The sequence below is a fragment of the Ovis aries genome, chromosome 2 (genome assembly GCF_016772045.2).
Source record: "Ovis aries strain OAR_USU_Benz2616 breed Rambouillet chromosome 2, ARS-UI_Ramb_v3.0, whole genome shotgun sequence".
In the NCBI taxonomy this organism is placed as follows: domain Eukaryota; kingdom Metazoa; phylum Chordata; class Mammalia; order Artiodactyla; family Bovidae; genus Ovis; species Ovis aries.
This window is the reverse complement of record NC_056055.1, coordinates 138,010,838-138,038,128: the sequence shown is the minus strand read 5'-3', so window position 1 is coordinate 138,038,128 and position 27,291 is coordinate 138,010,838. Positions and strand designations below refer to the sequence as shown.

General features: G+C 35.3%; 1 protein-coding gene across 12 annotated transcripts in view; it reads left to right on the top strand.

Moving 5' to 3' along the window:
• Positions 1 to 27,291, top strand: part of DYNC1I2 (dynein cytoplasmic 1 intermediate chain 2) — a 54,717-nt gene that overhangs the window by 23,835 nt on the left and 3,591 nt on the right. For all 12 annotated transcript variants that reach the window (XM_042243727.2, XM_004004599.6, XM_060409772.1 and 9 more), the window contains 9 exons: positions 9,641 to 9,736; positions 9,963 to 10,125; positions 10,231 to 10,330; positions 10,823 to 10,948; positions 11,836 to 11,982; positions 12,337 to 12,450; positions 12,754 to 12,887; positions 13,785 to 13,929; positions 26,600 to 26,740. In XM_042243727.2, the coding sequence (XP_042099661.1) occupies positions 9,641 to 9,736; positions 9,963 to 10,125; positions 10,231 to 10,330; positions 10,823 to 10,948; positions 11,836 to 11,982; positions 12,337 to 12,450; positions 12,754 to 12,887; positions 13,785 to 13,929; positions 26,600 to 26,740 (1,166 nt within the window). The remainder of the gene's footprint in view (positions 1 to 9,640; positions 9,737 to 9,962; positions 10,126 to 10,230; positions 10,331 to 10,822; positions 10,949 to 11,835; positions 11,983 to 12,336; positions 12,451 to 12,753; positions 12,888 to 13,784; positions 13,930 to 26,599; positions 26,741 to 27,291) is intronic.

Here is a 27,291-nt window from a genome sequence, read left to right as displayed (position 1 = left end):
TTAAGATACCTAATACAGTTTCACAGTTTCTTATCTGAAACCTATGGAGTTGTATATATATATAGGGATTCAGAATTTTTTACATTTCAAAGAAGTAGTTAAGTACTATGTGTACCATATGTAAACACTCCAGCAGCATCTTGGGCATAAATATTCAACAGCAAAAGATATGAATATTCAAACTGAGTGAGATAAATAATGATTATAGATACCTTTACTTTTGGTCATGTTAGAGTTTACCACCAAAAGAATTATGGATTTTAGAGTTGATATTTTGGAATTGTGGGCCTATTGTAATCCTTTTAGCAGTCTGTACATAAAGAACATTTTTTTTCTCCTCAGCCAGAAAAATTTATTATTGTTTAATTATAGAATATCAAGCATAAGCACTTTATCAGATGTTTAAGTTAATTTATCTCTAAAATTTCAATTAAATTTCCACATTTCTCCATTAAGGAGAAGTAAATTAATATTCATTCCAGAAAACCCCGAGATACAAGTAAGCAAGAGTGGGGGTGGAGGGAATCCTTGAAATTCCTAGTTTATTACCAATGAAAATCTTTAAATTTTCATACTTATATATACTTCAAAAGAAAATGAGCCATTATAACTCTTTGTAGACTTTTTAAACTTAATAGTAGATCATCACATGTACTTTTAACAACTCTCCTTTCCTTGCCGCCTAAGGATGGACATGAAATAAATATCATAAACTTTTCCTTTGATTTTCTTCTTATTCCCAAAAGGACTTGACATTATCATGTGTACAATTAAACTCAAAAATTTTGAGGAAATTGGAATAAGTTTTTGTCCAATAGTTTTTTTTATAACTTGACCATGTGAATATACATTTCTATCGATACATGTTTTTCATTCCTGCTGCTCCATCAATTGGTAAAATAGCTTTCATATGTGCAAAATCACTCATCTTACCAGAAAAAAACTCCTTGATGATAGATTTGTTTGAGGCATAAGCCATTTTAAAAAAAGAGGAAAGATAGTGCTGAACTACCAGTATGGAGAAAACTGATACTGTAGGATTCTATAATTTCCAGAAAATATTTTACTAACTAATATGTTCAAAGTACTGAAATATCTGTCTTTTGGGAGCTATATTATTAGATATGTTAAATGAGAAAAGCTAGATATGTTAAATAGAAAGTAAAAAAATGAGGGTACAGTATCTCATTTAAAAAATAAATTTTAAAATAATATGAAGATTTACTTTTATTTATGAAATGCATTTTAGATTGTTTTAGAATATAAAGCAATTCTGAAGCAATTTTAGGTAATGCCTGTTGTAACACACCTATAATTATATATATCGTTTAAATGAAAAATTCCATTAAAAAATTTTTTTTCTAATTTTTCTAATTACTGTAGTATATCCTAGAGAATTTAGAGAAGACAGAGAGAATAGGAAATATGCCTGTGATACCACTGTGTAGTACCCATTGTTAATATTTCCAGTTAATATTTGTTAATATTTGTTAATATTTGTTTCCAGTCTGTTTTCTATGATACATTTTTTTCAAAAATTATATATGTATACATATACAAGCACACATATGGTTTTATATTCTACCTGAAATTTTCATTTTTAGTTGCTTATTCTTGACATGCATATAAATTTTAAAGTGAACATGTAATAATGTCTTTGAGCTAGTTTGAATGTATAACATAGTATATGACTAGCAGTTTTGTAAAAAACGCTTTTTTTCCATTTTTATTTTGAAATTAATGGGAAAATTTTAAAGATTGTGATTTGTAAAGTAGGCTAATTACCCAGAAGTTCAAGATAAACTGTATTTTTTCACTTGAAAATTAGTTGCATGAGTGCTAAGTCACTTTGGTCGTGTCCAACTCTTTGCAACTCCATGGACTGTAGCCCGCCAGGCTCTTCTGTCCATGGAATTCTCCAGGCAAGCATACTGGAGTGGGTTGCCGTGCCTTCTTCCAGGGGATCTTCCTGACCCAGGGATTGAACCTGTGTTTCTTATGCCTCCTGCATTGCAGACAGGTTCTTCTATTTAGGGCAAGGCTTTTAGCAACCATCGTACTTCAGCTTTTTTGCCAAATTTTCCAGAACACAATAGGGACTGTTTTCTTCTTCATTGCTGTAATGCCTGGTTTGGAGAGTGCATGATGTGTAGTGAGTACAAACTCAGTAAATATTTGGTGAAGGAATTAATTGCTTTTGCCTACTTAGGAGAATGGTTTACTTACTTGAGATTTTTTTTTTCCCATGCCTTTTCTTGGGAAACTGCTGGGAAAATATTATTTTCCAGTGTTAATACTACAGTAACAATATTGATGAAATTGGGTGAGAAAGTATAGTCTCGGTTCTTGATTTTAATATGACTATATCATGTTGTAATCATTATTTGCTCTTAGATCCATAAATGAAACATACATCCTCCCTTATAGCCTTCTCTGATTCCATGATGACCTAGATACAAACATATGCTGTTACTCTGTGTTCTGTGTATCCCTGTGAATGCTGTGAGCAAATTGGACCTGTTAGCATCTCTCAAATATTTTATCTTAGCTACTTGTTTGTTACAGTTCTTCAAACCTCATGTTTAAATTGGTGACTGAAAATTGTAACAGCAGAGTGCTTACTACATATCAGGTATCGTGTAAGACACTTACACTATCTCTAATCCTGTTACCAAAACCTTGAGAGTTAAATACCAATTCTGTTTACATATGAAGAAGCTGAAGCTGAAAGAGAGCTTACTAAGGGTAAGATTCTAAACCAAGTTTGGCTGATTCCAACATATCCTTTCTCTCTTACACAGTCACTGAAGCAGCACTTTCATTCTTTTATGATAGTTACCTGTGGTAAGAAATTCAATTTATATTAATTACAGTCTAGTACAAATGTAGATACAGATGTGTACAGGTATCTTTCGAATTTCAAAAGTTCACTTATGCCACTTGGGGAGTATGACAAACCCAAGCTCCTTCCCTGGAAACTACACTCAGCATCTCAGCAGAAAGCTGCCATAGCTTTAAACTGTCTCTGAGCATCTGCAGTATTTAGTCTGTGCACATGTTAACAAGCTGTGTCCTAAAGTAATCGCTTCTTCAGTTTACACCATTTCAGCTTAAGAGAGTTTTCAAGGACTGCTCTACTTTTGGATAGCGGGAGGGGAGTCTTGTAACCGATACAAAAGTTTTTTGAAATAATACCTTCTCTGCTGTTACTGTATTTCATTTTTTTCATTGTTGGCCATAACTAAATTGCTGGCTTTCACTTGTAGTTTGAAGAACATTTCATTAAAAAGATAGCATGGCTTACTTATTTATTGGTAAATTTGCATCAGATACTATTTTATAGTGATTAGCTCAGAGTAATGAATAAACAGCTTTGATCTTTCATGTTGTTAAATAGAATTTTTCTTATCTTCACTAATAGAGGGTAAAAGTGGCAAGATACATAAACTGAGCCCAGTTTCTAATGGGTACACCTATGTACCACTCTATTTAAAATTTTCCTCTGTGGACTAGACTTAGATATTCATTTTATAAAGATCCATGTTTATTCATTTGCAACCTAACAAGAATTCAGGGATTCTATTAGTATATTGGGTGTATGCTATCTACTTGATTATTTTTTTTTAGTTTAAGGTTGAGGTATATAGACCTCCTGTAGCTCAGATGAAAAAGAATCTGCCTGCCAAGCAGGAGACCCAGGTTTGATCCCTGAGTTGGGAAGATTGTCTGGAAAAGAAAATGGCAACCCACTCTGGTATTCTTGCCTGGAGAATCCCATGGACAGAAGAGCCAGGCAGGCTACTGTTGGTGGGGTCGCAAAGGGTCAGACGTCATTAAGCGACTAAGACTACACTACTACTGAGGTATATAAGTGAAGGAGAATGAGAAACATACTGTAATACCATGGGGCTGTCCTTAGCCTTTAGAACTATTTATAAAAATGAGATTTCCTGTCTGTATCATTACAATTATTTTCATGTCCAGGGCTCTTATATTGTTTCATTTCCCAATTTATGAAAGTTACAGGAAGAGGGGTAAAAAACCCCTACACTTAAAAGTTTTATAATGAGAACACTTTGTGCTTAACTCTACCTCTGCTTTTCCACTGGTTTAATACAGAGCTTCTCGAACTTAGCCTCCTTGGCTCTCATTTAAGAATATGTAATAAATTCCCAAACTCACTATGAGACAAAATTGTGAAATTCACAGTTTGAGTGTAAAAGACAGTAAATTGAACTTGGGTAGGCAGTGTAATTAGTACAGAAGTAATGTTAGTTATCAAATTGAAGATAAAAATTGGTCTTAGACTTACCTCTCTCTTTCATTTTTTAAAAAATGGCTGAATTTATTCTTTTGAAAAGCACATGTTCTTGCTTTCAAGTTTACTCTGTAAGTTGATAGTACCATTTGTGAACTGAGCTGCTTTGCTGTCTTAAAGCACCTACTGTGAATGAAATTGACTAGGAACATGTGACCTTAGTCAATTTCGCTCCCGGCAGGTAAAAAAAACTTCTCATGGCAGGAGTGTAATACCCATAGATACACGCCTGGAAAAGTTACTTTCTTCCCTTATCTTTTAGAAGTTTTTAACTCTCTTGAAAATGGCATTGTCTTTTCTTATTCACCAAAAATCATCAGCATGGATTTTTTGTTATTGTTGCAATTTTTAGACACAGATTTTTAAAGAGGAAATTCCAGAGTTTAATCAGCTTGTTTACACCTGAGGAAACTGAGACCCAAGAATGCTCATTGATGACCCTATGGTCACAATATAAAAGAATATCAGGCTACAGTCAGAACCTGGTTCTTGATTTCCATTGGAGTGCTATGTTTCTCATATCATTCTATTTTCTTATCTGTGTGGAGTTTCATAATGGTTTTTGGTATTGACTTAGTAATCATATTTTTCCTCAAGTACATGTTGATTAGAATATATAATGTATAGAAAAATGTTATATGTAAATAGCTCTTAATTTTTTGTTACATGATCTTAACATCCGGAATCCACACTTCCCAAGTAGACTAAATTGTTAGGCCTTCTGGTTAATATTATTCTTGTCTAAAATGGATTAAAAAAAAATTTTTGGAATAAATAACATATGTAATACGTTAGTTTTAACCCTCAAAGAATCTGTGAGAATATAAAAATAATTGAAAATTGAAGCATTTGTTCTTAACCATGATTGAAAGACTTTAATCAGCATATTTAAAATTGTGGCCTCAGAAAAATGTAATATTTATGAGATCACAGATAACAGGATCTGTATTAATGATGCCAATACTGCCTAAATAAAAATTTGAATTTTACATAAAATGAGACAATGTAGAGAGACAAATTCTGTGTTAAAATAAATGGTATAATTAAAGTATTACTCTCTTTTTATTTATCTCACAAATTAGCATTAGATCTGTATTCAAAATATTTCCTGATTAAAATTTTCCCTTGTTAAATATCTAAATTGTTAAGAAACAAATGACCTTGCATTTGATTCTAGATGTTTAAAAAAATAAAAGGAATGAATTCCATTGATACATTCCTAAAGTTTTGTCCTAATATTTTCTTAATATTGATTTTTAAAGAGTAAAGAATATGAAATTACGAACAAATGGATCAAAATGAAGTGATTCAAAAGGATATTGAACCAGAAAAGAAAGGATTATTTTGAAAATATTAAAGGAAAATCATTCATGTCTAACATGTAATTTTAAACTTATGATTGAAATATTTCCCTCTAATAGTCTTATTTTGAAGTTACTTATAAGTAGAATTTTTAAAATTAAATGATGTCTTTATGTGCAACACATTTTTCCTGATTTTTGGAATTCATTGGCAATTTCCTTTATAGTGAGTAATTATGCTACTTTGTAAATTAGGAATTCTTCATTAGATATTAAACTATTTTGAAATAGAGTACATCAGTATGATGAAACTAGTTAATAAATTTATAGACAACTGTTTCCTAAATAGCATTAAGGCACAAATGATACAGATTTTGACCTCATGCTAAGAATTAATTGTGATAAGTGATAGATTAAAGAGTATCAGTTTTTAGTGAGTATTTTCTAGGATCTTGCATATTCCTTGTTATGTGTTACAATATTTTTAAATAATTCAAAGTGTGCTTTGTGGCTTATTTGTAGATGTCTCTTTAACGCAGTGTGACATACAGATGAGAAAACTTGTTCTGAAGAGTCCTTCCTTCAGCTTAACAAAAGCCACCCATTTCACAGATGATTTAACTTTGATTAACCTACTCCATTGTAACAGATTATTCCAACAACTGGAATTTCATTCTTTCATGTTATTTCTAGGTGCAGCTTAATTTATAGACCGCTTTTCTTTCCATCTCACCAAAATACATCACAATTTTGATGTTAACTCAGTAAAAATTCAATGGTTCATTAAACCTAATCTTAGCATTCATTGACAAGAGGTTTGTCATTTTAAAAGTAACTGCTACTTTTATGCATTCTTTATTGCTCAGTTTATAATCTTAGATTCCCTGTCAGAGAAAGCATGGAGTTAACTACTTAGCATATTGCAATGAATATTCATCAATAAATTGATGTGACATGGCAGTCACATTTTTCAGTCTTCCTGCTCTGTTGTAGTGTTTTTCAGTTTTAAATATATTACGGTTTATCATATAATAGGGACTAGCTTAGAGAATCTTTAGAATTGTAATATTATATTTTTGGTCATGTTAATACTTTTTTAGTAGCTAGTTGTATTCATTTTTAATAAGAGTATTTGTTTCAGAGAACAGTCTAATGATACTGATGTTTGGCATTGTTTTGCCAAATATTTGGTATGTGTAGATAATCAGCTTAATAATAAAAATATTTTTAAAGCAGATCATTTTTGTAATGTTCTCGGAATTTTTCTTAGTGTTAGCCATTTACTGAAGCTTGATTCTTAAGTATCTGAGTTTTTGAATCAGTTTTTAATTTTAATTTGAGTCAGTTTTTAATAGAGTTAGTACCTTCATTCTAAAATAAAATCCTGAAAACAAGTATTAAATAGATTAGTCATCATTCAGCTGCAACTAAACTGTATGGGCAAATAAGCATGACAAATGCCATGAAGAAGGCAGAGTTAGATCCCTGTCTGCCATACTTCATCTACATTTTAAATTTTAAAAGGAAAAGAGTGTCTGTAAGCATGATCTTTTCTGTTAAATGTGTAGATTATGAGGTCACTTAGCACTAAAGTACTGACCATATGCATTATGACAGGAATTTGACACCTGTCATTGGAAATGGTACTTAGAAGCCGTATAATGCAACAAAGTTGAGGGAGGAAGATATGATGTGGATAGGAGGCTGTAATTTATAATTCACAATGCTTCAGGATGACCTGTCCAGGGTGACTCAGATTCCCTGTCTTTGATTTTAGGATTTACATACAGTGAACTTACTAGTCAACAAAATTGATAACTGATGGTATTAGAAGAAAATGGAAAAATACATATTTTCAGACTTAATTTTTAATTGAAGTAAATATCTTGTTATTCTAAAAGTCAGCTTAAGTGTAATTAAATTATTTTCATTACATTATACTGGTAGGTGACTTGATGGTAGAATTTCATCATAATGTTTGAGCAGTGCAGTATAGAATTGTTACCAGATATACTGTTCTCAGATTAATAATCCATTGTATATGAGAATTCATCTAAAAGGGAGTACTGTCTTTCTGTTTCTCTGTGTGATTATTTTGCCCCCAAAAAAGCTTTCATTTTTTTAAGTAGCACAAAAGCTGTAATTGGCATGCTTTGTAAGGAAGTGTCAATGTGCAAGAGAGTGGCGATCACTAAGAATTCTTTTGCGTGTTCTTTCCCCTTTGCACCACCGCCTCCTCAGCGGGGTCACTGAGATCACTAGCTTTTCTTGAAATGGCCATTTTCACTGGCAGGTGCATTATACCCTGTATTTTCAGATTGTTTTTCCATTCTGAATGTTTGGCAGGTTGATTGCTCTGGCTGCATTGACGGAGAAAGGGCTGACAAATGCGGTTGGGCTGGCTGAAAAGACAGTGATTACTGTTTTCCTTTGTGGCTGATTGAGGCCCTTGAAAGGAAAAATTTTAACCTTCACCATTTGGTTCAAAAGTATGAGCATATATTGAAATCATTCGTGCCATTTATCCTAGTTCTGTAAACTTGTCAGAACGTAAAAATCGCTCAATTTCAAGTAATGTAGGATTGGCATACGTCATTATCATTTTGATTAAGTTGGAGGTTGTATCATTGTGTGCATTATACAGTGTCATTTAAAGCTTTCTTTCCTGAAGGTACAGTTATATTTTTATTGCTTATACTATAGAGTTAGAAAGATTTTCATAGCTTTCCAAACCTAACACTGTGTGTGTGGTTTGGCAGCTGGTGTGGCCTACAAGCCGCATTTTGTTTGCAGGGTAAAGGCTTATCTGGAGGCCTCCTGGAGTGTGGGTAATTGCACAGGCTCGCCATTGGGGAGAGACAGGATTGGAAGCAGTCAAGCGGAAGAATGTTATGCCATCCCATTGCCACCTTGTAGCAGAAAGACAGAAGCCCAGCAGTGCCATCTGGTTGTTGCTATCTAGTCAGCTGGCCTGGCTGCTGGGACCATGACTTGGCAGCTGGTTCCCATACTACCATTCTTTTGTGTATGTCGTATGTTAGTGTGTTTTAGATAATTTTGAACATGGGTCGGGGAAATGACTATAACAAGGAAAGTCCCCTGATTGAATAGGCTCTCATTACTTGAGATGGACTCTGCCACAGATGCCTGCTGCCATTCCCTCATAGATAAATGATGCATCTGTTTAGGCAATAAAAATAAGCATTTTCTTCATAAAAATCCATCTCTGTATGTAGTGAAAGAGAAGGTATGCAGAGTTGTATGTTCTATAACGTTTTAAAATAAGTAATTTAGTTATTTCCTGGTTTGGTTGTATAAGAGGAGAGTTAGTCATTTTTAAAAGTCTTATAAACATTGTCTGTTGTCTCAATGTGTATTTTTATTCAAGTTAAGAAAACATTATTTTAAGTGCTTATTGCCACATCATATAACAGTAGATAATGAGACTTGCATTTAAAATGACAGAATAGAAAATGTGGTCTCGTAGCTATTATCTTTAAAATCTGCCTCTCAAATAGCAACCTGAGAGTTAATGTAAGCCATATGAAGATCCATTAGACACTGATGGTTTCAGATCACAAGTAAGCAGCCAACTCTGTAGGCTGTTTTAGACATTTGATTTTCTTCATTTTACAGCATTAATGTGTCAGCATGCTACATAAAACTATGTAGGAGTTGCATGTTGTTCTGTCTGGAATGATAAATGCTTGCAAGCTTTTAGAGATTTACATGAGGAACTCATCCTAGTTGCTTATATATCTTATTTCAGTTTATGTAGCTACAGAATTTGATATGGCTGTTGCTGACTTACCATGTTAGGTATGTATAAAGAAGTTCCACTTAATTCTTTTTTAAAAATCGTATTGATAAAATTTACATTATTTCTACTCATTCTATCTTATGAGTGGTTCACTTGTGCTTTTACCTAAAAAGTTGTGATACTTTCTGAAGTAATTACCTCAAGAGCTTTCAGTTATTCTCATAAAAATAATTTTTGTGTTACTGTTTTGTTTTTATTCAGATGAAGAAGATGATGATGACGTGGTGACTCCTAAACCACCTATTGAACCTGAGGAAGAGAAAACTTTAAAGAAAGATGAAGAAAGTGATAGTAAAGGTATCTTAAAGAATTTAACTTTTAAAAAAAGAATTTAAAAAATTTTATTGATTCCTGTTAAGATTGTTTTTTTATTATTTATACACTAAAGTAGAATAAAATGCTCTAAATCAAAGAGGTGAATCTGCTTGAAAAATGAGTCGCATTCATTGATCCAAATTGTGATGGTGAGGTGACATGATCTGAGTGGCATATATCAGACTTTAGAAAAACATTTGTTTTCCAGCTCCTCCTCATGAGCTGACTGAAGAAGAAAAGCAGCAAATCTTGCACTCTGAGGAATTTTTAAGTTTCTTTGACCATTCCACAAGAATTGTAGAAAGAGCTCTTTCAGAGCAGATTAACATCTTCTTTGACTACAGTGGAAGAGATTTGGAAGACAAAGAAGGGTAAGAATAGTTGCTAAAATTATGGTGTCAGCAATGTTTAATTACTTTAAGAGTGGGAAGTTATAACACGGTTGTTGTTTTTTGGTTTTTGTTTTTTTTCTGTAGAGAGATTCAAGCAGGTGCTAAACTGTCATTAAATCGACAGTTTTTTGACGAACGTTGGTCAAAGCATCGGGTTGTTAGTTGTTTGGATTGGTCATCTCAGGTAAATTACAATAACAAAATTGGTTTATATTTACCCATTTTTGAATTACAATAAGCAGGTAGTTGTATTTTAATTATGGAAACTTTGTATAATTAAATCAGTGTATATTATAACAATGGATGATGGCTCTAATGTTATGGTTGCCTTATGTACTTAGGAAGAAAGGATTGGAATACTATTTAAAACTCAAGGTTTTATTTATGCCACAGATTAGTTTTACTTACTTTAATTGCTTACCTATTTTAATTCTGTCCTTTGGATAGAATTGCAACACATTTTAATAAAATGTTTTAACATTAAAACCTTTAAAATAACTTTACTAATTCAAAGTTTTACTAATGTTGCAGAGAGCATAACTCTAGAGATGTATTTCTTGATGAAGTGTTAGGAATTTGCATTTTCAGAATAATTTAATAAAAACAGTTGAGTAACTAGGAATGTAAAACAGTTATTATGTATAGCATTTTTTCCCCACTTGATTCTTGCGAGCAGTATCCAGAATTACTGGTGGCTTCCTATAACAACAACGAAGATGCTCCTCATGAGCCTGATGGTGTGGCCCTTGTATGGAATATGAAATACAAAAAAACGACTCCAGAGTATGTGTTTCACTGCCAGGTAAGATAGTCTTTTAGCAGTCTTCTCCCAGTTTAAGAATTCACTAATGAATTTAGACAGTGCCTTTTTTCTTTTCTTGTCAACAGAATGATTTCATTGGATTGGCATTTACTAAACCACCCCATATTTGCAAACAGATGTTAACAAAAAACTGAAGACTTCTCTATTCAACATGATCTGTGTTTTCTAGCTTTTTTGATGTCTCTTATGTTTAATCACACCTAAAGTCCTTTGCTGTTGTGATTTTCTGTTATTGTGATTGATTGTATAAAAGGAATCTTTTATAAAATGTCTTTTCTGCAGGGAGTTTCTCAGGAACTTACTTGCTGAATGTACAATTAGATGGTTGGCCCACTGAATTACTTATACATGGCCTGAGGAGTTGGAACTAGATAGTTTTAAGTAGAAACATATGTTTGAAGTAGGAAACAGATGCAGATTTTTTAAAGTGGATTTAGTGGGAGGTTAGAATTTGCAAGCCTTTCTGGTTGCATAAGTTATAATCTTTTAATAATAATTCTGCAAAACACTTAACTGAATCAAAACTAGCATTATACTCTGTTATCAGATTTCTGTCAAAGGCTAAAGTAGAGCCAGTTATCTTTTGATTTAATGCTGTAATAAAATAGTTTTTGCTTTGTTGGATAAATTGCTTAAATATTTCTGTAAACAGTCATTACATTCGACTTTTAAGCAAAACTATTCTAGAGCTGTATCTTTATGTTCTTAAACAAAATGACATTTTTAAGTGTATTTATTTACTGGTGGTTTTAATCTCTGATAGCTTATAATAAAAGGGAAAATGTTTTTGGTTATAGATTTATTCTTATAACTTGTCACTTTTCTTTCATTTGACCCTTAAATATAAAAATCTTACTTATTTGCAGTCAGCCGTTATGTCTGCTACGTTTGCAAAATTTCATCCAAATCTGGTTGTGGGTGGCACATATTCAGGCCAAATTGTGCTGTGGGATAACCGTAGCAATAAAAGAACTCCAGTGCAAAGAACTCCACTGTCAGCTGCCGCACACACAGTAAGTAAAGAGGTTATTTCCATTAGATTTCCTTCATCATTAAATACTTAGTCGCGTCTGTCAAAATAGTCTCAAAATATGTTTCCTTTGATGTATGAATTCCTCATCATTTAGCAACTAAGAATGAGGGCTTTTTTTTTTTTTGAAATCTATTTTATTAGAAACTTATCTCTCTTCTAAAATAATCTATTGTTAATCCACAGAATAGGATCAAACTTCACATTAAAAATGCCCTTATGATGTGAGACTATTTGGATATGAAACAGAATATCTGTGATGATACAGTAAAAATTATTTCATCTTTTTTGTGAAAATAATTCCAGATAATAATTTCTTTAATATTTCTTTCTTTAGCATCCTGTATATTGTGTAAATGTTGTTGGAACACAGAATGCTCACAATCTGATTAGTATCTCTACTGATGGAAAAATTTGTTCGTGGAGTCTGGACATGCTTTCCCATCCACAGGTAGGTTACACTAGGAAAACTCTGAAGTTTTGAGGCAAGTATTGGTATTTTTTTAAGTCTCTATAAACCCATGTATTTTTCATAAATGTTTTATAATAGTATTATAGTAACAGTTTATAAATCTAAGCATGTATTAAATATCATCTGTGATATATATACTTCATTTTCAAACCTGCTTCTTTTAATCAATTAAATTTATGTAAGCAGTATAGTAAAAGAAGGTTTACAAACTAAGACTAGAAAATGTTCTTAAAAATTTAAAAATCGTAAGTTTACAAAATAATCTCAATTTTTTCTGTGTAGGATAGCATGGAATTAGTTCATAAACAGTCAAAGGCAGTTGCTGTGACATCTATGTCCTTCCCTGTTGGAGATGTCAACAACTTCGTTGTTGGAAGTGAGGAAGGTTCTGTGTACACAGCATGTCGCCATGGCAGGTAAATCTAAACTGGAATTTGCAATTATTTAAAATTCTCCCTTGAATAATCTCATTAAAACAATTTGCCTCTTAATTCAAGTAGGAATCTCTCCTAGAGCTACTTAAAGTTATTTAAGTTCAGGTATGTAAAATTAAATACTTTTTAAAAATAAAAGGTCATTTTAGATTATAATGCGTTCTAGCAATAGATTTTGAGGGGTGTGGTATGTTGTGATTTTCGTATATGTGGACGTGCTCACAAAAGTTAGTGGTAGGAAGTAACATTCTGCAGTTACAAATACAAAAACTCATATACCACATACTGGCCTTTAAAGTTGTAAATAAGATTTTCAACTGTTTTTCTATTTCAATTTATTTGGACATTGAGCCTTCTTGGCTCAAAGTTCACTTCTCCTGATAATTGTACAGTAATGTCACGTACACATTTTAAATTGACTAGTATTTCTCCTGCTGTTCAATCTGTTTTGAAATTGTCTAGCTGTACCTTATCAATTGCTTCCTGTAAAAAAAAAAATTGAGTGTTCAGATTTCATTGCAAATACAGATCACCTTCACTTGAAAGCTTTTGTTTTAAAAGTAACCTAGGTTCTCTCTCTTACATGTAGCATCTCTTTGTCTCTGTTCCACCACCTCAGAACCTTGGACATTGGACTTTTGAGTTCTGTCATCAATAGCATCATGATTATGGTTCCAAAATGTACTTACTACTGCTTTAGTGGTGTTGTCAAATATGGGTAGAGTAACACTCAAACATAATTATTTTGATGTGTTATGAGCACAGAGTTAAGTTTGTTGAAATTGTGTCAAAGTATAATAATAGATAAACCTATGATGACATATATTTGTAAGTGGTCTACTTACAAGAGATTTCCCTGTTTTCACTCTTATGAAATAGCAAAGCTGGAATCAGTGAGATGTTCGAGGGACATCAAGGACCAATTACTGGCATTCATTGCCATTCAGCTGTTGGAGCAGTGGACTTCTCACATCTTTTTGTCACTTCATCATTTGACTGGACAGTAAAACTTTGGACAACGAAGGTATCTAAAAACAGATGTCTGGTCAGGTGCTCAGGTTTCTGACACAAGGTGGTGCTCTAATACCACATGGAAAAGATGAAAAGCCTCCTAATAGCTTGGAATGATTTACTGATAAATCAAACCTAGAAAGTTACACAGAACATGAGTGAAAACTAGATGTTGAAGTTTTTAAAAAATATGCTCACAGGTATGATAACTCCACTCATAACCAAGACCAGTTGTCCCACTTCTGGCATTTCAAGCATAGAAATTGTTATTCTGAACTGAGCTGGGGGAAAAGCCTCTGAAGATCTCGCATGACTCTCATATAGCTCCCCTATAGCCTGGCACAAAAGCTGTGCATTTGCTCTTTGAAGAGCTTTTAGAAGATGTTCAGAACTGCAGTGACTCACAGAGCTGATGGAAACTGGAGGAAAGATAGATAAAAACTGTTGTACAATAAGACTATGTCATAAACTCGAGTCATTAGGAAAGTATTGTGTAAATACTTATAAACTATTATAGTATAATTAAATATTTTATATTAAATAGGTAAATTTATTATAAATAAATACTTATATATAATAATTATACTTATGGATGCATATATATTTTTGTTGACCACAATACATAATACAAGTTGTTTGTGTTTAAATAAGCCTTGAAAACCTTTTATGTTAAGCAGTGCTTCCTGATCCTCCAGCAATTCCAGAAATATGTGACTTTGCCCTGAATTATTGAAAGTCTCAAGGCAAATCCAAAGTGCCTTTACTTTGCTGTCTAGCTTTTCTGCAGTATTACATTGTTGGTGACGAAGTTCCATCCTTAGAATATCATATTCTATTTAAGTTAAATTTTAAGCTGTGTTTTTTCATGTTTTCATCTGCCTTATCTTAACTTTGATTCTTCAATTTCTTTGAGAAAACCTGGTGCTTTTAAGAGATTTTCTTTACTATTATAGTGGAATCATTCATTTATCAAATGTTGACCTTGGAAATCAGGGATAAACTCACTACTCACTCTTGTCCTTTCCTGATGCGTTCTTTCAGTGTAGTAGGAAGTGAAGTAGCAAATTGTCTCTTAAAATTCAAAGTTTTCATGTTTGGGATTGACTTTTCTGGTAAGGAATCTGCCTGCAATGTAGGAGACCTTGGTCTGATTCCTGGGTGGGAAAGTTCCCCTGGAGAAAGGGATAGGCTCCCCACCTCCAGTTTTCTTGAACTTCCCTGGTGGCTCAGATGGTAAAGAATCTGCCTACAGTGCGGGAGACCTGGGTTCTATCCCTAGTTTGGGAAGATCCCCCTAGAGGAGGGCATGGCAGCCCACTCCAATATTCTTGCCTGAAGAATCCCTCTGGACAGAGGAGCCTGACAGGCTACAGTCCATGGGGTTGCAAGGAGTTGGACATGACTGAGCGACTAAGCACGTTTGGGATTAATTCAGTTCAGTTCAGTTCAGTTGCTCAGTCGTGTCTGACTCTTCGCGACCCCGTGAATCGCAGCATGCCCGGCCTCCTCGTCCAGCACCAACTCCCGGAGCTCACTCAGACTCACGTCCATCGAGTCAGTGATGCCATCCAGCCATCTCATCCTCTGTTGTCCCTTTCTCCTCCTGCCCCCAATCCTTCCCAGCATCAGAGTCTTTTCCAATGAGTTAACTCTTCGCATGAGGTGGCCAAAGTATTGGAGTTTTAGCTTCAGCATCTGTCCTTCCAATGAACACCCAGTACTGATCTCCTTTAGAATGGACTAGTTGGATCTCCTTGCCATCCAAAGGATTCTCAAGAGTCTTCTCCAACACCACAGTTCAAAAGCATCAGTTCTTTGGTGCTCAGCCTTCTTCACAGTCCAACTCTCACATCCATAAAGGACCACAGGAAAAACCATAGCCTTGACTAGACGGACCTTAGTTGGCACAGTAATGTCTCTGGGATTAATTAGCAGGCATTAAAAACAGCATTTAAGTCTAATGAAGGAAAATGTATTAAAAACTGTTTAACACAGTGTCTGTCTAGCATGATAGAGACTTCACAGTGTTCATTCAGTTCCTCCTTTTCTCCTCCATGGAGATCAGGCAGAGTGTTAATGCATTTAGTTTATCATCTGTTTTCTTTCCTGGATTGCTCTTGAATTTTTGCTTTTGAATGAGATTTATACAGTGGAGAAAGGTAGAGGTAGAAGATTCTCATGTCTTTAAGCAAAGAAATGTATAATCCAGCTAGCAAAAACAAAGCAAGATGCAGAATTGGAGAGATGAAGCCAATTGTTTCTCTCTGCGCTGTAGGTGGCCACCTAAGTGGCTAGATTTCTGGATATCTGGATACCTTACATCTTAGATTGTTGGCCAGTACCCTTTTTCAGTATTTGAAGAGAATCTTTTATCTATTTGTAGATTTGTTATTTTTAGTATCTCAGGGCTTCAGTTTGCCATCCTTTTTATCTTTAAATTTGAGGCTTCCATTCTTAAATATACCACCAAATAGGACTAGAAAGTGAAGAATTCATCTTGCCTAAATAAGAACAGTACTTCCATCTGTGGTAGTGGACTGACTGGTGCTTGCTTTTGTGTACTACACAGCTGATTGATTGGTGGTTGATATTTTTTGTTTTTGTATTTTCCTGTATTTCAGCATAAAACTGCCTACTGAATAAGAATGACAGCCAGCCATATCTCTTTCCTTGCTAATGGAGCTAGACATTGCTTCCTTCTTAAGCTTCATATAGACGGCTCATTTATTCATTCAACTGTAATACAAGGCTCTCCCTTCCCCCCACCACCCTATTCTTCGGCCACTCTAATGTTAGTGACCGAAGAATAGGACAACACAGAACAGGGTGATTTTATAGAAGATAAACCATCTATCCTCAAAACTGTATCAGAAGAATTACCTTTTTATTCTGACTTTGCATCACAAATAGTTCTAGTCTATGAAGGAAGAAAGAGCAACAATCTGCTAAGTATTTTTTTATTTGGCCATATTATGACTCCCAAAGTCATTATTGCTTTGATCTTGGATTTACACTTCATGGTTAATTGTGTTACTGGTCTTCATTTCTTCTCTAAAAACTTGGTAGAGCCTCTCTGCTCTCCAATACAATGATAATGAATAATAGGCAAAATTTTAAGATAATCTCTTCTTAAAAACATTGTTCCAGCTTAAAAAGCTTTAAGCTTTTTAAACCAGTATCTTCAAATTCATAAATTTAACAGACTTTAAATTGTTTTTCTTTTTGCCTCTACTTTTTAAGTGTTTTCTGACTCTAGGAATTGGGTCCCCATAAACTGGAAGAATGAATCATTAGATATTGCTGTATCTTTGTATCCTTTAAGATCTGACTCTGCCCCAGCAGCGAAACAAGATTCTTTCTTTTTCTCCCTTTCTATAAGTCCTCTGTCTATCGCTTGAAATCTCAGTTTGGTACTGCCTCAAATTTAGTTTCAAGTAATCTATCTTCTGTCATCTTCTAGTTTTTGCAGAGTCATGGATTTTAATGCAGTGACAGGGTTCTGGATCATCAAATTGTTTTCTTTTTTGAACTCAGTTATTTTTAATAAAGAAGATAAAGATAGATAATTTTCCGCATTTTGGTGAAGTTTAATTTAAACCAACCAAGATATTGCTTCTAAAATAGTTAAAGGACACTGTTTACTTTTTAAAATACCAAATTTGAAAATTCACAACAGAAGTACTTTGGCAGTCCTGAAAAATGGTAGGAGGAATAGAATAGTTGTCTTGAAGATAACTTGAGGATTCCATGAGCACTTGATTAGGGGTAGACCTGATAAATGAGCTTAATATTCCAACCACATTTAACTGTACTTACTACAGATTACTCTTAAAACATAAGAATTATTTATTTGGAGGACACAATGTATTAATATATGCACAATATATTCTAATTTCAGAACTGATGCCTTTCAGGAGCATATTTACCAAAAAGTGACAAAGTTAGAATCATTAATGTATTTCTCAGAATAGGTAGTTCTTGAACTTTTATAGTCCATATACACCGTAAAATTGTTTCACAGTTTCTGATGTCTTAAATTCCCTCCTTATTTGAAAAGCTTCAACCTATTTAACTCTTGGAAAATATCTGCGTTAAAACAGGGTTAAAGAGATTTTACTAATGCTTCTAATAGCAACTATGCACCTGTTAGACAAATTAAAATGAAGAAATGCTCTGAAGTTGGGATGTTTCTTGGAAAATGCTGACTGACCATCAGGACCCAGTCCTCCAGGGCAACATTTATTGTAATAACTTGCTGTTGGCCAGTGTCCAGCCTGTCCTTTGCATATTCAGAAACTCAGTTTTATTAGTCTACTAGAGTTGATTCGGAGAAGGCAATGGCACCCCACTCTTGCCTGGAAAATCCCATGGATGGAGGAGCCTGGTAGGCTGCAGTCCATGGGGTCGCTAAGAGTCAGACACGACTGAGCGACTTCACTTTCACTTTTCATTTTCATGCAGTGGAGAAGGAAATGGCAACCCACTCCAGTGTTCTTGCCTGGAGAATCCCAGGGATGGAGAAGCCTGGTGGGCTGCCATCTATTGGGGTCGCACAGAGTTGGACATGACTGAAGCGACTTAGCAGCAGCAGCAGCAGCAGAGTTGATTAGCTAGAGAATGCTAATTAGCACTCACAGGTCTCTAAGACACTGATATGTGGGAGAAGGTCAATTTATTAATTTACAATGAGAAACAACTGCCAGAAGGCCCAGAAACTCTTACTTGCCTGACCGGTTCATTGTTTCCTGTATTGGACAACCCACATGGGAAGCCAGATTATAATCAGAAGGTTGCTTGGTGAGCAAGGAATTGGAGCAAAAAACGTTTTTTAATTTGAATGCTTAATGGCATCAAGCAAAGATAGCCTGATTCATTCATCTTCACATAGAGAGAACCCTGCCATAGGTGGTAACCCTCAGAATCCATTGACAGAGACAGTCTCCAGGACAGTGCTTGAATTAGGTGTTTCTTCAGTTTTCTTATAAGAGTGCTTGTTTATATTTCCATTTCTTTTAATGGATACATACATTCCTTCTCAAAAAGTTAGTATCTTCTTTCAGGTTATATAGAAAGGTATTTCTGCCCTTGGAATTGTTTCTTTTTCATGAGAATCTGTTTATTTCCATCTTGATTCAAGTGAGGATGTACTTTTTTCCCACTTCTCTGGAAAGTACCTCACTGTTATGTTCATGGATTTACTATAGAGACTCTTTGGTTATTAATCTAGAACTCCCCAGATGCCCCCAGAAAAATATAGAATTACTGTATTCATTTCCTGGGGCTGCCATATCAGATTGTCACAAACTGGGGAACTTAAAACAACAGAAATTTATTCTCTCACAGGAGGCTAGAAGTCTGAAATCAAGGTGTTGGCAAGGTTGGTTACTTTTGGAGGCTCTGAGGAAGAATCTATCCCTCTTTCCCTGTCTCTTTTCTAGTTTTCAGGGTTGCTAACAATCTTGTCGGAGAAGGCAATGGCACCCCACTCCAGTACTCTTGCCTGGAAAATCCCATGGACGGGGTTGCAGAGTTAGACACGACTGAGCGACTTCACTTTCACTTTTCACTTACATGCATTGGAGAAGGAAATGGCAACCCACTCCAGTGTTCTTGCCTGGAGAATCCCAGGGACGGGGAAGCCTGGTAGGCTGCCGTCTATGGGGCCGCACAGAGTCGGACGCGACTGAGGTGACTTAGCAGCAGCAGCAGCAGCAACAATCTTGTGCTTTTTGGCTTCCAGCTGCATCACTCCAGTTTCTGCCTCTGTCGTCACATCGCACTCTCCTTACATGTCTGTCCAGATTTTTCTCTTCTTCTAAGACAATAGTCATGCTAGATTCAGGGCCTACTCTAAGCAGTATAACCCCAGTTTAATTAAGTCTGCAAAAGACCCTTTTTCCAATAATGTCACATTTATAAGTTCCAAACAGACTTGAATTTGACAGGGAGTTGGGGGGCTGGGGTGGGCAGGACACCATTTAACCCAATACATAACTGTAAAGAACTAAAAAAAATATATATATGGTTTGTCTCTTGACCATTCAGTGTTTATTTTCACCATGTACTACAATGAGCTGCCTTTGATTATTCAAATGCTATCTGTTTTTCAAGAAACAATACTTTTGATTCATTCTTTTTGGCAAATGTATTTGCAAACCTTTTGTTTGTAAAAATTTTAGAGCGGCAGTGACCTTTAGACATCATCTAGTTCAGTAGCTCTCAGTTTTGGTCATGTTAGAATCACCTTGGCAATTTTAAAAACTTTTAGTGCTCACCTGGCACCTGAGACTGATTAATCATAATATCTAAGGAGACTTGGCAACAGCATAATTTTGAAAATCCCTCTAGGATTAGGGGGATTACAATGTATAGTCAAAGTTCAGAACCACTGATACAGAACTGTTGCTCTGCGAATAAGGAAGTAGGGGCCAGCAATGATGAGATGACTTCTCCAAAGCCTTAAAGCCCTGAAATAAGAGTCTGGGTCCTGTGTCCCTCTTCAGCTCTTTCCTGCTGCCTCTCTTCCATTGAGGCAGAAGTTCTCATCGAATTAAGAAAAGATATTACTATTAAAAAGTATTTCAAATGATCCATTGGGGATTTTAAATTTGAAGTGTCATATATAAGATTAATATATTAATGAACAATTTTGGTATTGTGTGTGTTTTTTCTTTCTCTTTGAGGCAGAAAATTGTTAATCCTTGGATGACTGTGTTTTCTAAATTAAACTTGAAAAAATTACTAAAGGTTTCTAATTACATTTTATAAATTTGGAAACATGTTGCCATTTATTGTATTTTTATTTTTAATATCTTTTACCCAATTTTAATGCATCCTGCTCTTTTCCTCTGGCTGCATCATAGTCTACTGAATTAGATGAAGAATTTTATTAATAATTTCCTGAGACAGTCCACAATCTTCTTTTTCTGTATATAATTTTTATGGGTTTTAATCAAATTAGTATATTAAATTTTTCATCTTCTATAAAAAATGGAATCATGATATGTACTTATTTGTGTTTGGCTCTTTTGTTCATTATGTTTGTGGGAGTCATTGCATTTTGTTGAATGTAGTTGTAGATAGTTAGATGTTCATTGTTTCAGATATACAGTATTCCCTTATGTAAATATACTATAATTTATCCATTCTGCTGCTGATGGTATATGGGTTAATTGTAGTTTGGGGTTGGGTTATGGATAATGTTGCTATGAGCATAGTTGTAGGTGTCTTGTGGTGAACATAAGCACTTGTTTCTGTTGGGCATATACTTAGGAGGGAGATACTTGGCCACATAGTTGAACATGTATGTACACATGACTGTGAACAGCTGTTTCAAGTCTTTGATGAGAGACCATAAAATTGCCTAAAAACGGGATTTTCTTGAAGTATACAATCACCTCAGGATTTATAGACCTTGTTGTTCAGTCGCTAAGTTGTGTCCAGCTCTTTACAACCCCATGGACTGCAGCATGCCAGGCTTCCCTGTCCTTTACTGTCTCCCGGAGTTTGCGCAAACTCATGGCCATTAAGTTGGTGATGCCATCCAATCTTCTCATCCTCTGTCGCCCCCTTCTCCTGCCTTCAGTCTTTCCCAGCATCAGGGTCTTTTCCAATGCGTTCATATCAGGTGCCCCAAGTATTGGAGCTTCAGCTTCATCAGTCTTTCCAGTGAATATTCATGATTGCTATCCTTTAGGATGGACTGGTTTGATCTCCTTGCTGTCCAAGGGACTCTCAAGAGTCTTCTCCAGCATCACAATTCAGAAGCATCAAATTGTTTGGTACTCAGCCTTCTGTATGTTCCAACTCTCACATCCGTACATGACTATTGGAAAAACCATAGCTTTGAGTATATATGGACCTTTGTTGGCAAAGTGATGTCTCTGCTTTGCAAAACACTGTCTAGGTTTGTCGTAGCTCTTCTTCCGAGGAGCAAATGTCTTTTAGTTTCATTGCTGCAGTCACTGCAGTGATTTTGGAGCCCAGGAAAATCATTCACTGTTTTCCACGTTTTCCCCACTCTTACTTTTTGAATGTTGAGTTTTAAGCCAGCTTTTTCACTCTCCTTTTTCACCCTCATTAAGAGGCTCTTTAATTCCTCTTCACTTTCTGCCATCATCTGCATGTCTGATTCCAGCTTGCGATTCATCCAGCCCGGCATTTCACATGATGTATTCTGCATATAAGTTAAATAAGCCTCGACATATTCCTTTCCCAATTTTGAACCAGTCCATTGTTCCATGTCCAGTTCTAACTGGTGCTTGACCTGCATACAGGTTTCTCAGCAGGCAGTAAAGCGGTCTGGTATTTCCATCTCTTAAGAATTTTCACAGTTTGTTGTCATCCACATAGTCAACGGCTTTAGTGTAGAAAATTAAGCAAAAGTAGATGCTTTTTCTAGAATTCCGTTGCTTTTTCTATGATCCATCGGATGTTAGCAATTTGATCTCTGGTTCTTCTGCCTTTCCTACATCCAGCTTATACATCTGGAAGTTCTCAGTGCAAGTACAATTGAAGCCTAGCTTGAAAGATTTTGAGCATTACCTTGCTAGCATGTGAAATGAGCACAATTGTATGGTAGTTTGAGCATTATTTGGCATTTTCTTGCTTTGGGATTGGAATGAAAACTGACCTTTTCCAGTCCTGTGGCCACTGCTGAGTTTTCCAAATCTGCTGGCATATTGAGTGCAGCATTTTAACAGCATCATCTTTTAGGATTTTAAATCAGCTGGAATTCCATCACCTCCACTAGCTTTGTTCATAGTAATGCTTCTTAAGACCCACTTGATTTCACACTCCAGATGTCTGGCTCCAGGTGAATGACCACACCATTGTGGTTATCCGGGTCATTAAGACATTATTGTGTAGTTCTTCTGTATATTCTTGCCACTCTTCTTAATCTCTTCTGCTTCTGTTAGGTCCTTGCCACTTCTCTCCTTTATTGTGCCCATCTTTTCTTGTAATGTTCCCTTGGTATCTACAGTTTTGTTGAAGAGATCTCTAGTCTTTGCCATTCTATTGTTGTGCTCAATTTCTTTGCATTGTTCACTTAAGAAAGCTTTTTTTAAATCTTTCCTTGCTCTTTCTAAGCAGGGTGTTTGTTAATCAGTGATGTGCATCAGAACCTTTAGTGCAGCAACACCAGAGGGACTCATGATGCACATTGAAGGTGGGACCCTGCATCTGGGTTTCTTAAAAGCTCTGCAAATGATTGTGATACTCATTGTTGCCGAGGGGAGTTATAGGAAAATACTGATCTGAAAAAGGAAGAAAACTCTTACTTTCTGTTTTTAGCTTAATTTTAAGTTCAGTTAAAATTTTTATTTTCTTAATTACAAACATATTTTTTTTTGGCTTTTAAGATAATCTGCAGTTGACATTTACTTTGACTCCTGGAAAATTTTAGATTTATAATTTTAAGCTTTTTATTATAGAAAATTCCAAATAGATACAAAAGCAGAAAGAGGAGTATAATTAAACTGTTGTGCTCATTACCTAGCTCCTAAAATTTTCAACACATGACCAACCTTGTTTGATCTATTCCTATATGCATTCCCTCCGTACCACTGGATTATTTTAAACAATGACTTATAGTATGCAGTATTATATATACAAAACAAAAAAACCTGTAATACTACCATATCATTGTTGTACCCTCCCCCCAAATGAATAGTGATTCCTTAATTTCATCAAATAGGCAATCGGTGCTCAATTAAAACTTTTTTTTTCTTTTTACCTTTTATTTGTTTGAAGCCGAATCCAGATGAGGTTCATTTATTTGTGATTGACCCATCCTTTGAGCCCTTCTCTTAAAAACAGGGTTTCCTTCTCTGCCTTGTTGCCTTGCTGCTACTGCTGTTGAAGAAACCAGATTGGTTGTCCTGTTAGTTTCTCAGTCTGGATTTTGCATTCTGTGGTGCTGTTCATACTGCTGTGTATAGTTGCAGATGGTTTATAATTCTGTAAGGAGAAGCTTGGTGTCCCCCCGTCCTTATGTTGACGTCTCTTCGTTCTTTTTGGTGATCGGGAGCTTCTTCCACAATAGATTCCTCAGGAGGTGCTCATGGGTGCATTATTCCTGTATTCTCAAGAGTCTGTTTACGAAGGTCAGTTTGTGCTATCTGCTAAGTCACTTCCGTCATGTCCAGTTCTCATGACCCCAGGCACTGTAGCCCGCCAGGCTCCTCTGTCCTTGGGATTCTTCAGGCGAAAATACTGTAGTGTGTTGCCATGGCCTCCTCCAGGGGGTCTTCCTGACCCAGGGATCAAACCCATGTCTCCTGCTTCTCCCGCACTGCAGGTGGTTCTTTACCACTGAGCCACCGGGGAAACCAGTTTGGCTGTATACAAAATCTACAGTTTACATTGTTTGATTGCCCTAAATATGTTATTCTTGTTTTCTGGCAAAAGCATTGTCAAAAAGTCTGATGACAATCCTTTTTTTTTTTTTTCATTACCTCACTCATAACTTGGTCTTTAAAAACTGAATGATCAAATTTTTTTTCTTTTTTTTTATTTTAAGGATTGATTGTGTAGATACACAAGATACTCTAATGAATTTCAGGCTGTCTTTTATTTTAGGAGAGTTCTCTAAAATTATTATTTTTGTATTCTATAGTATTGCTTTGATTTTCTTTTTGAGGGCCTGCCGTTACAGGTATATCTTTGTTAATCTCATTTGTCCATCACTGTCGAAAACATTCAGTTTAACTTTCCTTTTTTAAAAAAATAACGGTGTTATTAAGATATAATTCAGATACCATAAGATTCATCATTTTACAGTGTACAATTCAGTGGTTTGGGGATTTTATTTAAGCCGTCCTAGTGGTATGAAATGATATTCCATTGTGGTTTTGATTTGCATTCCCATAGTGGATAATGATATTGGACATCTTTTCAAGTGCTTATTTGTATTTGTAGATCTTCTCTGGAGAAATGCCTGTTAAAACTTTGCCCAAGTTTTAATTGGGTTGTTTGCCTTTTTATTAAAGTTTTGTTAAGAGTTGTAGACACAAGTTACTTATAGATATATTATTTCCAAATATTTTTGCCCATTGTATAGGCTCTCTTTTCACTTTCTTGAGGGCATTATTTGAAGCACAAGGGTTTTAAATTTTGATTTACCCCAATATATATACTTTTTTGTTGTCATTTGTGCTTTTATCTCATCTAAGAAATCATCGACAAGTCCAAAGTCACAATGACTTACTCCTGTGCTTTCTCCTAAGTTTTACTGTTTTTGCCTCTTGTATTTAGACATACTGTTTTACCTCTTATATTCAGATCTGAGATATTTTTGAGTTAATTTCTGGGTTTGATGTGGGGAAGGAGGGGTCCAACTTCATTCTTCTGCATGTGTATATACAGTTGGCCCAGCATCACTTGTTGAAAAGACTGTTCTTTTCACATTTAATTGTCATGACATCCTTACACTCGTTAAAGATCTGTCACAGTAACTTTGTGTGAGGTTTGACTGAGATCCTTTTTTTTGTTCCTTATTATCTAGTAGTGAAATGAGTTTTTCTCTGTGTTTAAGGAGGAGGGAACGGGCATAGATAACTCTTCTAGTTTCATGTTGTTGTTTAGTCGCTCAGTTGTGTCCTACTCTTTGCCATCCCATGGGCTATAACCCGCCAAACTCTTCTGTCTGTGGGATTTTCCAGGCAAGAATACTGGAGTGGGTTGCCATTTCCTTCTCCAGGGGATCTTCCTGAATCAGGGATGGAACCTGTGCCTCCTGCTTTGGCAGGTGGATTCTTTACCACTGAGCTACCTGGGAAGTCCTTTCTAGTTTTGTAGTCTAGGTTAAAGCCCTCCTGGGTTTTTTGCAAAGTGGATATATATCTCTCTGTGTCTTGCACTTTCTGAAATGTATCTTTTCCGTTCCTCTCCACCACCTTTATCTGAACCTTCTCTTTCCCTTGTCCCTATTGTGCTGTATTCCACAACTTGGATTCCATTCCCTTCAGTTTCTTTTTGGTGAGACTTGGTCTTGGAAAGGGAGCTTTGATTTGTTAATTTGCGAGTTTTTCGGGGCTCAGACTGCATCATTAGACCTTACTTCTATCATAATGGAGTCTGCCTTCCGTGTGTAAATGGAATTGTGTTGACTCCCTCCCAGTCTCTACTGCTGTTCTCAGACTGACCCCCATGCTGTCCAGTGATCACCCGCTGTGTACTGTGAGGCTTTTCTGTTCTATTCTCCAGCTGTGAGAAGCCCTCGTGCCTTCCTGTACTTCTTCTCACACAGATGTGCCATGCAGATCTCATAGTTGGCCAAGATTTCCACCTGTTAACATTTGAAGTTTTGTCTCCTGATTTTGTTGTAGATGTTGTTTATGAATCTTTGGTTTTTGCTATCCTCAGTGCTTTGTCTGGGTTTATGGGGAGATTTAGAGGAGATTCAAAAAGTATACTGCCATTGCTCTCATCTTTCCAGCATCATCTCATTAAAATGTTTTTAAAGCACATCCTATTCCTTTTTAAAAACAGTATGGTGTCTAAAAGTTAAACAGAAAATGCAATCCAGTTGTTGATTCATACTTCATAACTCCAGGTAATTCTATAGTGAAACAGATTATAGGAACTTTTTCTAGGCTGAGTTAAGTATCATAAAATATTATCATACTTATTGAATGTATGTCATATTTTGACTGTGCTAAAAATCAACTTTTCCTTTTCAGAATAACAAGCCTTTGTACTCATTTGAAGATAATTCAGACTATGTTTATGATGTTATGTGGTCACCCACTCACCCAGCCCTGTTTGCCTGTGTGGATGGCATGGGTAGGCTGGATTTGTGGAATCTCAATAATGACACAGAGGTGAGCAAGAAAATAACAAAAATTGCACTGAAAAATAGAAAATTGGAGATTTATTGAATAATTTGTGAAATTCCTTTTATCCCAAGGAATGTGAAAGGACTCTGTGATTGTAGCTTCATCACAAAGAAAGCAAATAAGCTTTGTACCCTAAATAATAAACAGCCTGCTGTGCAGAACTGAAGGGAGAAATATTGTTGCCAGGAGCACTGGGGCATTCCTTTTACTTCTGAAAGCATTGTCACATCTCTTCATGTCCTGGCAAAGTCTCATTCATAAGGCAACTGGGATATTTTTCATTCATAGGCTAGAAAGCAGATAGTTTCAGGCTGTTGACATATGTTAACCTTAATTCTGAATTTCTGAATCATCTCTTAGCCTTGGTAGAATTATATATTATCAATAAATATTAGTTGTAGGCTGACTTGAGTGACACAAAATGTATTTTCATGACTTGCTCTGTGAAAGATTAAAAACAGTGTTAGTCTTACTATAAAATTAATATAGAAATAATCAAATTTCCTAATTATTATACTAAAATGACTTATTTGGAA